Genomic DNA, 15,010 nt, shown 5'->3' with positions numbered 1-15,010 from the left:
TACCTATAATGGGTGGCTCCTCTGATGAGAGGTCACCCCTCTGAAAAGGACACCTCTCTGAAAAGGACACTTTCTATTGTCCCTTTTTCTATTATCTCTACTAAAAAAATACCTGTCATGACAGGACATCTGCAGTGTAGGGATACTTTTGGATACTCCAAAGGCTGTCCTTTTATCGCAGGTACCTCTGTACTAGTAAGAGTAAATTGGTTTTAATGTCAAATCTTCATGCGGTGTTCCCTAGCTGTCCCGTGTTCTCAATCATAAGTGATACCTTTTGACAAATTCGGTGCACTGCAGAAAGAGAATGGTGATGGTTTCTGCAGAATTCCTGTTGGATCTGGAATTGTAGTTTAGGCAAGTAAAAAGTTCTCTTCCTGACAGAAAAAGAGAAGCACCGCTTCAGTATCCAAACAGTAAAACAGGAAAATGTACCCGTAGATTGTCAGATTGTGGGTACGGACAGACATTTTTCTTCACGAGTAATGAAATTGATCTATTGTCAGGGCCCAACTGTATCATTATGACAAATTTAGTCAGAATCATAGAAGATTGAAAATAATTTGCTTGAATTGATACTTTTTGGAGTAGGTAAACTCAGCATTATTCTGCCTGCATGTGTTAGTGTGTCATTGTGGGTGTGCATCTTCACAAATTGTTAGGTTTACCTTTATTGTGGTGAATTTAGAAGTGATTGATTTATGAACCCTTGTTGCTTGAATTTTGCAGCTGATATCACAGTATATGTAATATACTTTTGAATCTCTATGTTTTGTGTTGCATCTTTTATTTGAAAACTCACATATATATAGATACATTGTACACACTTTTCTTAACACAGCTTAATATAAAGATAACAGATAATTCTTTATATAACTTTCAACATCCAGCACAGGTTCAGCAGCAGATAAAAGTAAATAATGTACAGCATCACCATTCATAAAATTATGCTAAGAGGCCCAAATACATTTATAATCGGCATTTGACATGTATCAGATCCTGGAAGAGAACCTCAGTTTATGAAACTCAGAATGCTGTAACAACCACAGCTTGTTATATGAATGGAACAAGAAGGGCAAAGCCCATACGACTCACATGCTTGACCTTGACCTTTACATAGCAATGACATCATACACTAAGAACTGCTTTACACATTTTTCCTACCAAAATACATGCAACACAAAGCTGTTAATTCAAGACATAGGAAGTACAATGGTGCTTATTGGCTCTTTCTACCATGAGATATGGTCACTTTTAGTGGTTCACTACCTTATTTTGGTCACATTTCATAAGGGTCAAAGTGACCTTGACCTTGATCATATGTGACCAAATGTGTCTCATGATGAAAGCATAACATGTGCCCCACATAATGTTTAAGTTTGAAACAGTTATCTTCCATAGTTCAGGGTCAAGGTCACTTCAAAATATGTATACAATCCAACTTTGAAAAGCTCCTGTGACCTTGACCTTGAAGCAAGGTAAACCAAACTGGTATCAAAAGATGGGGCTTACTTTGCCCTATATATCATATATAGGTGAGGTATTGAATCTCAAAAACTTCAGAGAAAATGGGAAAAATGTGAAAAATAGCTGTTTTTTAGACAACATTTATGGCCCCTGCGACCTTGACCTTGAAGCAAGGTCAAGATGCTATGTATGTTTTTTGGGGCCTTGTCATCATACACCATCTTGCCAAATTTGGTACTGATAGACTGAATAGTGTCCAAGAAATATCCAACGTTAAAGTTTTCCGGACGGACGGACGTCCGGACGTCCGGACGGACGGACGGACGGACGACTCGGGTGAGTACATAGACTCACTTTTGCTTCGCATGTGAGTCAAAAATGCAGTAATTCTACTCTATGTGTATTCTTTAATTCTTTTATAAAGGTATACACCAATTAATGAATACATCTGACAAGCAAAAAATTGATATTCTGTGAGCAGAAAATAATATCTTTGGTGCAAATTGTACTGTGAAAACACAAAACCAAGAAAGAATGTGTTATTTTATCCCATACACATCTCTAATATGATCCCTAAGTGGAGCTAATATATATTATACAGTGTGAATGACAAACTTGGACCCCCAAGCAACAAAGGCATAACATCAAAAGCAATCAATGGAATATCTTAAACCCATACAATTTCAAATCGAAAGTAGAGAGACAGACACAGAAAGGAGGTGACTTGATAAAATAAAATAAAAACAACAAAGCAGATTTGGCAACAAATGATCACCACCAACCAATGGCAAGAAACTGGAATTCTTCACATCATTAGTCCTACAACTAAAATTAAAAAAAATAAAATCTACAAAAACAGGTTATTTCTGTAGTTTCTAGAACAAGATCTGTGCTGCAATAACTGCATTAGCACCATAAAGTTGTTCTGGGGTCTGGCAGGTTTCTATCTGAATAAAAAAGTTAAGCCCTCAGTACAGTTTTCATAAAATCTATATGCTGCATGCTTTTCTTGACATCATATGAATGTTTATAAGATGTCAGATAAAAAAATTAAAAAACAGATGTTCTCACACACACAAAATCTAACAAATTTAACATTTGTAATGGGTGTGTTTAATTGCCAGTTTTAAAATCCTGCATGGCAATAAAAAGTGGCTTTACATTTACAATTCTGAGTAGTAAAATAATATTTACAATGTGCCTATATTTCAGGTAAAACAATTCCTAAATGATTGATGAGAGTGATGGGGTGGCATCAATGAATGTTCCTGAAAAGCCAACAGTACAAAAGATGTAACACGTACCTCCACACACATACACACTAATTGTCTTCCACATTCCCCATGTAAAAATGTTGTTTTTCATTTTGATTCTAGTAAACCATAACAAGGTTGCGTAGTAAGTAGATGTACATTCCACTCATTTTCAAGAGCACAACATTTTTAATTTGGCCATATTAGTCTGATAATGAATGAAGGAGGACAAAAACACTGTCACATTCAAATATGAGCTAGTGGAGTTTGCTAGCTTTTTCCACCTCTGCACAATTACCTCATTAACGCAAACACATAAGGCCTTTTTTTTTTTAACTTGGACCACAACACTGTTTCATTAAGCAACTGAAGAAAATGCAAACACACAGTTGAAGATAATTACTTCAGCAGATGAGACATTTTGTGGATAACTGTAATGATAAATCAGCACAAAAACAAATACAGCACAGATCTCGCAGCGACCTGAGGTTTATATAGCTCTTCACATCTTATCTACAATTCCAAATACACACAGAGCAACATTGGAGACGTCAGTCCCAGTGATAACAGCAGTGACTACAAGTGCAACGTTTTTCCAGCATACAGATCCCACTTCCAAACACAAACCACAAGCATAATCATGCATACTACCCACTGTGCCGCTGACAATTAAAACACATACCCTGTTTACCACACAAGCCAGACACCTTCACCCAAATGCATCATATGTCTACATCTTTTTTTTTCATAAAAGAAAAGGTTTTATACAGTGGAACCTCCTTTTTAAGTCTTAAAATGGGGGTAAATTTACAGGGGTTATGAACGGAAAGTTTTGAATGCCATGGTACCAAAGGTTGTAAATTAAGATGTTGACTCGTTTATACTACGTACCCTCTTTTCTGTCAATATAAAGTTTAAAATAAACAAGGTCTTAAATCGGGGATCTTAAAAGGGGGGGTTCCACTGTATTTTGTTTCACTGAGTAACACTGGTTCATCCACTCCAGTAACAGCTTGGCACATTGTGCGGTGCTTATGACGAGTGAATCGGGCCTTTGTGCTCTCCGTTTTACTTCGATGGACTGTATTCTTCTTTTTCTCTAAATCCAAGGGTGGTTGCAAGGGGGATTAGTGCCCTTTCTTTTTCTTGTTCACATCTTAGCAAAAACTGAACACATGGTATATATGAAACCAGTTATCTTCTTCTTCTTCTTCTTCTGCGTTCGTGGGCTGAAACTCCCACGTACACTCGTGTTTTTTGCACGAGTGGAATTTTACGTGTATGACCGTTTAAACCAGTTATAAGCTAAGGTATATTTTTCACGATTTTCCAAAAAACCTGTTGTAAATCTGTCGTATAGTCAGTTATCTCTATCTTACAAATCAGCATACAGTGAAAACCCCCTTTGAAGACCTCCCCAAACCTGAGAAACTCAGGTCTTGTAAAGGAGTGAGTCTTAAAATGGTAAATTTACAGAGGTTGTTACAGAAAATCTGAAAAAACAAGGACTTAAAAGGGATCAGAGTCGTAAATCACGGGGTCATAAAAGTGAGGGTTACACCGTTATCTGATTTTTAGTTCAAAAGCTGATTTGCTCATTGAACAAGTTGCAGGTTTACTTGTGTTCATACGATAATAAATACAGTCTTTCTACACAATGATGCCAAACTGTTGTAACAGATCACCCATTATAATGGAATGTACACCTGATGAAGTCCAAACGATGAAGTGAGTATTGGTTCAGCTAAGTTTTCCTAATTCTGCCTTTCTGAAAATCTCTGCTGCTGAGAATACTAAAGAGTCTAATATGCCTGCCACAGTAAAGGTTCCTCCAATGATGGCACAAATCTGGAACATAAAGGAGAATATAACATCACATTAACGTACATGTATGACATATCAAAGAACACTGATCATGATTATAAAGTGTGAGCCATGCATGCTTATGACCTACACTTCTAAAGCCTGTGCTCAGAAGTTTCATCGGAAAGTAGTGTGTGAAAAAAAAAGTTCACCTGATACATTTTAACAATCATCAGCACGTATAGTAATGACGTCAAGGTCTACATGGGTCAATTAGAACAGAGCGACGTCACTTTTCGAACGCTGATTCCTAAATTTAGAATGGCCTTGGCTTCCGCGGAAATTCCCATGCCAAAAATAGATTGAGGGTAATGCACGGGTTAGTTTTCTTTTCTGTAATCTCGACTTATGCATTGCGCTAAAGTGCTTCTGCTATCTTTAGGATAACTAGAGTCGGGACTAAGCTACTATCCCCGAGATCCGCATTTCGCAATGTCATGATTAGACAAAAGAAATTTCATCATGCAGAAATATTCGCCAAAGCAAAGCATTCTGCATTTTCCCAAGTCGATCACAGCAAAGAAGAAATATCAGAGGTATGGGACAAAGTGAACTCACAGTTGTGAGGAAGGTGTAGAATGGTTTCCTTCTCTCCTTGTAGCGCACAGTGATGGGGCTGAGCTCATAGCGGAACCAGATGGCTGGCAAGGCCCGGCCCCCATGGTGGTACTGTATCATGTCCTGCAATTCATACACATACACCATTGCATTTACTTTACTTTACTTTAATTTATTATCCCATTGCTGGGTCATTAAGGTTGCTTCCTGCCAGTGCCACTTTTCTTTGGTTTATCCCTAACCAAGAGTTTTTTGGGTTTGCTAGCAAAATGTACACTTTGTGCGCAAAAACTAGACTAACCAGTAAGCCTCATCCACTCTGAAAAGCAGAACCTATAGTTTTGATAATTCTAAATCAGCAAACAGTTTCTTCTTGATATTTTTTCCCTACACACCAGCTGGCCAAATATAAACATTTTGCTGTGTGAAACACCAGACTAATCCGAGTGATAAAAATCAGCTTACCCTTGATGAGTATGTATACTGGAACGGAAAGCGAATGTTTCCATGAATATCCTCGTAGACCGTTGGTACAACCCGAATGATGTAGTCATGGGTTGCGATGGCTGAAAATACAGTCACTTTTGTTATGTACACAGAAAGGAAAATACCACATTTGATTTATATCCCTGATGGAAGAATATCATACATGTTTCTCAGCTCTTTCTTAATTAGTGGTCCTTTTTGTTCTTTAATCACTATGGAAGAAAAGATAAAACAATCTGATCAGGGGCTTTAATTCTTCTCTTGACTATGCCCAGAAACACTCCTCTTTTTTGTACACAGACCTCCCCCTGAATTGTCCACTCTTGGAAATAACTCTGTTAGGTTTGTATGGGTTGTGAAAGAGTGAATAATCTTGCTTTTAGTGAGTCAAACTTTCCAGGTGACATCATAGGCTAGTCACTAGCAAGGGGTGTGCCTGAAACATGTGGAAAAGGGGCACGTGTGAAAAGCTTGCCTCAATAATACCAAGCATATTCACTCTTTTACAACCGAAACAAACCCGACAGTTATTTGCGGAACGTGTCTAGTAAACCTCTGTAATTGGCAGAGCATTAATTGTGCTAACACTAACAACTTTGCAAATGCATTTTGGATGTAGTGCATGTACTCCTTAGGGAAATGAATCAAGGCAAAACATACTTACGGTCAGAGTTTGATTTGTCCACATTTTCTAATGGGTTGAAAGAGCCTTTTACATCCTGCAAGAAAAATGTACGCACAAATAAAAAATATGGAAAACAGGCCAACAGTGAAACTGTGTTTTCTTCTATTTTCTCACTTTAAATCAACATTCTCTCATTCTTATTCTTTGTCCTTGATTGCTAAAGTGAACGATTAGCTAGAGTCGAATGCAAATGCCTGTATGCAACTGTAGTCCTGTAATCTGCCAGACAGCTCATAGCTTTTGCATTATTTCTTTGAGAGCTCAGTGGATATTTGCAGTACTAATACATCTTCTTCAGCAAACATGTTCATACTGTGAACTTGATTTGACAAGGGTCAACTGAACTTGTCTTATGCCTGTAGATCATCAAAACCTAACAACTTGTTAAAGTTGAAAGCTTCAGCTTGAAAAAAAAAATTAAAAAATTCATGTGAAGTCTGCAGACACACTAACAGTAGCACTGCTCATTACTAAGACTCTCCTGATACCTCAGAGTAAAAACAACACAATTATAGGTCAGTGACCAAAGACCCAGGCCTGAGAACAAAACTGCCTTAAAGACCAACTCTAAACCTGGTGACATTTCACATCCTTTAGGTATGCTGCCTATTCCTTGCTTCACAGATAAAATAAACTCAAGTGAACAAGGATGCTAAGTATGAGCCGAGTCTGGTTTCTAGCTTCTACAGTGGAACTCCTTTTTTAAGACCATTACCCCCCCCCCCCCCCCCCCCCCCCCCCCCCCGAATTTAAGACTTTGGTTTTTCAGATTTACTGTTAATAACCTCTGTAAACTTACCCACTTTTATAAGACCTAATTTTCTCAGATTTGTTTAGGTCCTAAAGGGGGGTTCCACTGTATCACTGACTATAGCGTAAACAATCCAACACACAGACGGCAATGTACTGACCTTTCCTTCTGCCAGCTCCATACCGAAGCGAACTTTGTGCACAATGTGACTCATGTCAGGGTTATCGGGCTGCACTCTAGAGGAGTGAGTCGACACGTGGAAATTGCCAGGAACCTGGGGGGAAATAAATACAGAAAGATAAAAAATAAACAATTCTTTCCTTACTTTTCATGCTGACTTTGGAAATGAAGACTGCTTATAACTCTTATTTAATTTAAACTATTGCTGCTCAGAGAAAAAGATGATTCCAAGGTATCTGTTACCTAATATATGTTGACTCATTCTTACTGCTAAATATTGGAGTCGAGCCTTGACTGGAAATTGAATCTGTCATCTATTAGTTAGGATGTTATTCTCAATTCATAAATTATTTCAACAGATAACTCTGAAATCACACACATGTAGCAAAATGAGACTATCATGTTCTACTCACAAAGTTTAATCAATTGGTTTTATCGACACATTTCATATGGCCCAGCTGTGGTCAATAATTCAGACACCCAGGCTGTGAATACTTTACCTTATTGATGAGAAAGTTTGACTCAAAGCGACAGCCTGCATCTCCAAAAGGAACCTTGACTGTGTTGTCCTTGAAGCCTACCTCATGGCGTCCCATGTCATCTTGAATATCCAACCCCACGTCTGAACAACAAAATGAACTGTTAGAAATGGTTACCACAACCATGCACACACACACATGCACGCACACACACACACACACACTTGCAAACACACACGCCTTAGCAAAGTTATACAATATCATCTAAAAAACAGAGGTTCAAGGTACACTGCATCGGTGAATGTTTTCACAAGTCATCTGTATGCAAAAGAAATTTCAACAAATGTGCATTTAGGGACCATTCAACAACAAAATGAAAAATAAAGCAGTATCAAGCAGATTTTCTTGCTTCTCGATCCTCCTATTAACATAATCATTACACACAGCATATGCACCAAATAAAACTTAAAAGACACACTGATGGGGTCCCATGTTTTCCTTTTACCACAGACAAAGCACTATAGTTCTCTCCAGGTACTGGTGTGTGTGTGTCTGTGTGTGCCTGCGTGCATGCATGTGTGTCTCATCACAGGCAGGCATGTGAGCACGTGTAATGTATGTGCCTGTCAATCTCTGTCTGTCTAAAGGCAAGCATACTCTGTCACGTGGTCCCTATTTTTAGGATTCTATTTAAGTATCAAATGCACACTTATAAATCAGTGTTAGACCACAGACAGATGTGCAAGCAGAGCTACAGACTTGCATCCATCCTTTGCTAAAAGTGTAAACTTACAATCACAGCCAATCTTGAGCAGAGTAATGTTAATGTAGACAGGGATCTTTTCAGAGTGTTTCACAGGATCTTCCACGGTTAGTTCACTATGTCTGTACAGGAACAGAAAAAAATGGTTATAAAATAAGAATGAAAGGATGGTTGGTTGGTTATTATTGTCTATCATCTCTTCAGTAGAATGAAAGGAGAAACGAAGATAAACCAGAGTACTCAAGGACAGAATGAAAAGATAAGTGGATAGCAGGAAAAGCAAAGATAAAAAAAGAATTGGAAGATACAGACAAATTAAGCATCATTCAAAAAGAACACACACTTGAAAATGTTTACAAAAGTAAATATTGAAATTCAAGCTGGGAACGATAAGACCATTCACATCTAAACGAGGTGAAAAATGTTGAGCACTTATTTTCTAAGCATCTGTTTCCTCATGCTCAGCTGGATTATCAGGGATGAAGTTAGATCACAAAAATATCACGTAGCATGTCCACAGATTATTGTCTTTGCTTTGTTCTGCAGATTAGAACAGGTTTCTGTGTGATTCAGTTTTTATGCATGACCTGTATCATGAGGCCATGACACACTGTTCTTCTGCCACTGTGTCAGCTTATGGGAAAGGACACATGTACACTGTACATATACAACACAGTGAAAATTTACTACACGTAGCATCACAACTTCTTCTATCAGCTTAATGACCTTACTGTACAAGTCTCATGCAGAGATTTTAATCCCAAACCCTTGTTTCACTAGATTTTTTTTTATCTGCCAGTATGTTTCACACATGTATGCCTTTGTATGCAAGCATGTGAGTCCATACCTGCTGGAACATGAACAAAAGTGCAGCTACATATATGTCATTATACTGTACTTTGTTTAACTTAAACTACAATGTGGCAATTTTAAGTTCAGATGCCAAACATGAGGGAAAGTGCGTATGCAGACTATATTTTTATTTTATGTGGCAACAGATGCCATGAAGCAATAATACGTTTTTATTTCGCAGCCCAGTCTGAATCCATCTATTTCGTATTTTAGCCTGCAGCTCAAGCCACTATCTTTTTGATCTACTGTAGAAATGCTGTCAATCTGTCCAATAACAGGTTGGCAACATCAGCCTATCTGATTAATGGTAGTGGACATATTGAACATGTCCTGTACTGCAAGCACTATGCTACATTGAAGATGAGCCATACCTGACTGGAATATGTTTCAAATCCACCTCATCCATTTTTCTCCTCATCAAAACCAGATGCTGAATAATATTTAGCCTATCTAAAATACATACAATCTACCAGTGTCACTTCACACCAAACAAAGATGTCTAATCACAAAAATATTTCAATAGTCTTAGAACGTTTACAAGTCAAAAATGCACAATCATGCTCTCTCATCAAAATTGCTTACAAAACTACCTTTGCATTCATTACCTTCAGAGTCTATAAAAGACTAATTCAAGTTCAACAAGAACTATGAATTGAAGATTAAAGAAAAAGAGTTGAGAAACGGAGAGAAAAACAAATGAAAATTTAGATAGGGAAAAAGAAAAAAGAAGAAATGCAAAAAACATGATTTGAAACCAATTAGGATTCAAGAAGAAAATCTGTGTATCAAAAGTGTATAAAATCTTGTGTCTTGAGAATCGGCAATGAGAGAACCCACAGTTCAGGGGTGATGAAGAGCGAGAGTTCTGACACCAGGAGGAAGAGGATGAACAAGACACTGCATATGGAGACCACTGCTCCGGCAATTGTGGGTTGAGTCAGATCCTTCGGGACTTTACGATAGATATCAAACCTGCAACACACACACAAAAAGCTTTAACCTTTCAACAAACTAAAGCTACTGAGTACAAACTAACCAGTGTAACACCCTGAGCATTTGCCCAAAGGGGTTAGAGCCCACAACAACTGCTAAAGGAAATCAGTGGACTCAGTATTGACAAAATTGTAACATATGCTACATGTACCATATCTCTGTGTGCTTGTGTCTCTGGCAAGTGAGTTTTACTTTGCGAGCAATTTGTACTTAAAATCCAGAGGCTGGGTGTTACAGTTTGAAAACGACGTTAAACACCAAATAAAGAAAGAAAGAAAGGTGTTACACAGTAGTTCATGGATGAGAAAAATAAAAGTCAATAGCATAGTTATAAGGCAAAAACAAACAGATCTTAATGCAGGTAACTCCGCATGCCGTCCTGCAGTCATCACGTCTCATAAAGGAAATCAACTCAACAGCTTCAATACTACCTATATGATATCTCAGAGTTGGTTTACTAACAAGCCATTGCACCAAGTGACCATTGGCACATCAAATCTCAAGTCAGAGATAACCCATAGGAATTCCAAGCAGCTGGTCAAATGGCACATCAAAATTAATTGCCGCTGCACCAGCCTATGCACAGTTTACACAGTTAGGATTTGGACTGAGAAAAGCGAAAGCTTTCTGATTTGCTTTAAGTTTAACTATGCTTTTCATCTAGATAGTTCCACAGTTTATAAGTAATGCTTGTCCGACATCATATTTGTGTCATTTTCCTACTACGTAGGGCAAGTAATATAAGCGTTCGCTTGAGTTCGTGTCCCTATTGTTTATCGTTGTATTATTGTATCATGTTTGATTTAATAAAACATTGTTTAAACCAAAAGCGAAAGCATACACCAAACCAAACACACTTACATAATATGCACACACATGTTTTTGGGACCAAGAAAAAAATTATTCCAGGGGGGGGGGGGGGGGGGAGTATTCCAGGGGGGGGGGGGGGGGGAAGGGGGAATGTGAAAGGGGGGAGGCGCATACCTTTTGACCACCCTCGCATACTCGGTCGGCCCTGTGGGGCTTTGACTATATGTCCCATCCAAAGTTGGTTGAGGGGGTCAAAAAACCCATAATCTTTTTACCCCTGTATATCTTAAGCATTATCCCTGAGTATGCTAGTACAAGGGTCCAGCAGACTTTAATTGTGTGTGTGTGTGTGTGTGTGTCTCGACTTAACAGCTTATTGCTGGGAAACTACTGGGCGCAGTTCGTTCAAAAGTTGATACACTAACTTGATAATAGGTCCGATTGATCGTATTAAAACTTCATAATGTTACCTGGGACCTAAATGCGAAATAAACCACAAAAAAACGACTTGGCGGCGGGGGGAATTCGCGGAGCCACAGCCAGCCAGGCAGTCTCATAGAACAGCCGAACGCGTCACACATTGACGAGAAATATAGCGTCATAAAAAGATTACGTCACGGTCAAAAGTCTTTGACGTCTTTTTCTCTCGCGCGGTGTGTGTATGTGTTCATTTTGTGCACATGTGTTAGTGTTACTGTGTGTGTGTGTGTGTGTGTGTGTGTGTGTGTGTGTGTGTGTGTGTGAGTGTGTGTGTGTGTGTGTGTGTGCGTGCGCGTGCATGAGTCTGTACTGTGTGTGTGTGTGTGTGTGTGTGTAAGAGAGAGAGATAGAGAGGAAGAGAGAGAGGGAGTGAGGGAGAGAGTGTGTGTGTGTGTGTGTGTGTGTGTGTGAATGTGTGTGTGTGCATTTTCACTGTGATCAAATTACAAATAAAAGAGAAAGGCCAGTCACCACGCACATCCTCGGCTCGCATGCAATGTATTTATATAGCAAAGGGAATGCCTGTAATTCACACAGATCAATCACTTGGTCTTAAACGTGCACAAGACAAAAACTTTCATACTGGGGGAGCGAGCCAATCTGAAGAGTACTCGGGTCCAGCGCGAGCGTTTTTTATCATTTAACTTTTTAAGACTTTCTTTCAACAAATGTAAAAATCCAAATTTTGACCAGAAAAAGCTTGGCTCCTTTCGGTTGTGAATATTTGTGGATTAGTATTGAAGGGGTTAAGCATTCATGAATTGACGATCAAACAGCATTTCCCTCTACTTAGGTTCACATGGCTTAGCTCTTAATATGTAATATGCAGTGGAAATCTTTCCTCTTATCAATGTGCCCTAGGTTAATTGTTCTAAATTTCGAACAGCCCCTCACTGGCCGGCCTCAGCAATCTTGTATGAGTGCCAATGATCCAAGCATGCAAGATCAGTTTAGACTGCAAAATATCAAAGTCTAATCAAGAGCAGACATAGAATAGAGTACGTGTCTTCATTTCTACCTGAACAAAATTGACCATGAGACTAAGAGTTCTACAAACAAGATGAATAGGTTCAGATATTCACATATCATTTCCTGTTTTCGATAAATAAATGAATTTGAGCATCTTCGTGATGGGAGTAAGCAGCAAGTATTCCATTCTCTTATAGCTATAGACAGCAACAGCAGGGCTTGATGAAAATGTGTGTGTGTGCGCGCGTGTGAGTGTTTGTGTGTGTGTGTTTGTGGGCGTGTGTTTGTTCAAACGAATGTCGTGTCAATACATCATTCATGCAAGAAGAAATAAAATAGTTTCAAAAGAAAAGTAAACACTGAATCATAAACACCACAGACTTCCCATTTACTGTTTATACATGTATAGATATCTGCTAGACCGTAACATTACTGTCATTAGCAAGTGAATGAGTGTGAATGAATGATGTTTTCTTTTCTTTTCATTGTCATGATTGTGCAGCCTTTCTTAATCGACCCGTAAAGATCGTGATGTATGCACGTGCAAAAAGTGTACAGTACCTTCTGATATCCAACGGCATCTTGGAGAGTAGTGTTCACAAACTAGTTCTCCTGATGGAAAAATCTGTCAAACTTTGACAGAGTTAAGTTCTACCACCGGCGTAGCAGACGTATACCGTGTACATGCGCACGGACGTGCTTTGCGCTCATTGGCTAAAATTGAGTCAAGGGCGACAACTTCAATCCACCATCTTGTGTCGTCTGCTTCTTTGTCCTCTTTGGTCGCCTGCTTATCAAGGATCTTCAAAAGTAAGGACAAGCAAATATGCAGTTGCAAAACGCGATATGTGTACACTCAGTTCAGTGATAGGTGTGCCAGGCAAGGGCGCTCGGCCTATTAAGTGCCACTCGGCGCTCAATGCCGTGAACTGATTCAAATAAAGGGGGGGGGGGGGGGGGGGGGTGTCCCTCACTTGGCCAGCCTTACCTGTTTGTTTACCCGCAGGTGCCCAACACAGATCGGCCAATCGGGGGTCGAATCAGTGGAAGTAAGTATCGCTGATGATAAATATCAGTCGGTCAGTGAGTGTTGCCTTCTTCAGTCGTTGAAGTTGAATCCGCACCAGGGCCGGACCCAGGGGGGGTTTCCTGTTGCCCGGACCCCCCATCCCTCCCCCCCCCCCCCCCCTCCCAGGCCTGACCATGTACAGGGGCGGATCACATCATTTTTAGGGGAAATTTTTTATAAAAATCAAGAAAAATTGAGCAAATATGGTGCAATCTGAGCCATCAGTTTTTCTTTATTCTCGATTTTATTTCTTTATTTTAAAAAAAAAATGTTAGGCTGGCGGGGGGGCCTCCCCCCCCCCCTGGATCCACCTCCTGCAAGGGTAAAAAAATAATTGTTTGTTTTGCCTTTAAAACTCATGACAAATACTCCCAAAATACGCCAGATTGCACATATTTTAATCTAGAAACAAATTGTTTTAAACATACGACGGTAATGTACAGAAATATCAAAGAAGTTATCACATGATGCGCATATGCTCACATTTGTTCAGATCAGTATTTTATATTTTATACATTTTTGCATGGAATATGGAGAAAAAAAAGTCTTATGGTTGCCAGCTTCAGACGTGTGTGTGTGTGTGTGTGTGTGTGTCCCGAAACACCGATTGGGCAACAGTTGTTTCCATAACTCGGAACGAAAGATAACTCTTGCCTTCGAATGCATTCAGCTTTTGGTGAGTTGCCTCACTTGGACCACGTCTCTGGCTCACCTAAGAATGAGAAGCGTTTTCGTAACATGACCCATTTTCTGCAAAAATGCAGCCATGACGCAGGGGGTAGGTTACAAAAAAACGTCATGTACCGCTTGACTGCATACGGATATAAGCAAATTATACCTTAAACGAAAGTAAAAGAGTGTTGCCATCAGACAGCAAGTAAAATGCCTAATTCGTATACACAGTTTTATTTTAACAACATCTGTATAACATGCGGACGACAAAACAGGAAATGCCATTTTCTCAATCGATATGTTTAGCTAACTGAACGCCTGGTAAAAACCGCAATCAGAAACATCTTGAAAATTGTTTATTCTCACAGCTAGAATTAATTAACATCAACAATTGTTAATTTACCGAGGAAAACAACAGTCATATAACATACATAATGGATGATTCTGAATCAACTCCGAAAACCGAACCGGGTCGAAGCGAAAAAAAGCTTACACATACACAGGCTTGAAAAAGGATAATTTGGTTTAATCTGGTAGATTTTTACCCATAACGTTAAAGATCAGCTCGTTATAAAAGGAAAGTGATCATTGTAAAAGGATTTTGCTATCGCAAAAAAATTAAACTTCCGGTTTTACCACAGGACGTCAATAATGTTATCAAATTATTACATGTATAGCGT

The 15,010-nt window shown here is 39.0% G+C and overlaps 1 protein-coding gene across 1 annotated transcript; it reads right to left on the bottom strand.

The window, feature by feature from the left end:
* Positions 1-770: 770 nt before the first annotated feature.
* LOC138982001 (endoplasmic reticulum-Golgi intermediate compartment protein 1-like) lies at positions 771-13,276 on the bottom strand. The gene is made up of 9 exons (XM_070355202.1): positions 13,151-13,276; positions 10,175-10,309; positions 8,516-8,607; positions 7,744-7,865; positions 7,224-7,337; positions 6,292-6,346; positions 5,607-5,707; positions 5,142-5,264; positions 771-4,568 (listed from the first exon to the last, which is right to left on the bottom strand). The coding sequence occupies exons 1-9, from the start codon at positions 13,168-13,170 to the stop codon at positions 4,461-4,463; spliced, it is 870 nt and encodes a 289-aa protein (XP_070211303.1). The 5' UTR covers positions 13,171-13,276; the 3' UTR covers positions 771-4,460.
* Between the last annotated feature and the right edge of the window lie 1,734 nt (positions 13,277-15,010).

Source organism: Littorina saxatilis, linkage group LG12 (assembly GCF_037325665.1).
Source record: "Littorina saxatilis isolate snail1 linkage group LG12, US_GU_Lsax_2.0, whole genome shotgun sequence".
Classification (NCBI taxonomy): Eukaryota; Metazoa; Mollusca; class Gastropoda; order Littorinimorpha; family Littorinidae; genus Littorina; species Littorina saxatilis.
Note: the sequence above shows the minus strand (reverse complement) of the source record. Positions and strands in the feature narration are given on the sequence as shown.

Coding starts and splice junctions, on each gene's coding strand:
- LOC138982001 (XM_070355202.1), bottom strand. CDS start 13,170: ATGCCGTTGGATATCAGAAG. Junction 7,866..8,515: donor GCTCAAGATTGGCTGTGATT/GTAAGTTTACAC, acceptor TTTGTTGTTCAG/ACGTGGGGTTGGATATTCAA. Junction 6,347..7,223: donor TGGAGCTGGCAGAAGGAAAG/GTCAGTACATTG, acceptor TTTTTCTTGCAG/GATGTAAAAGGCTCTTTCAA.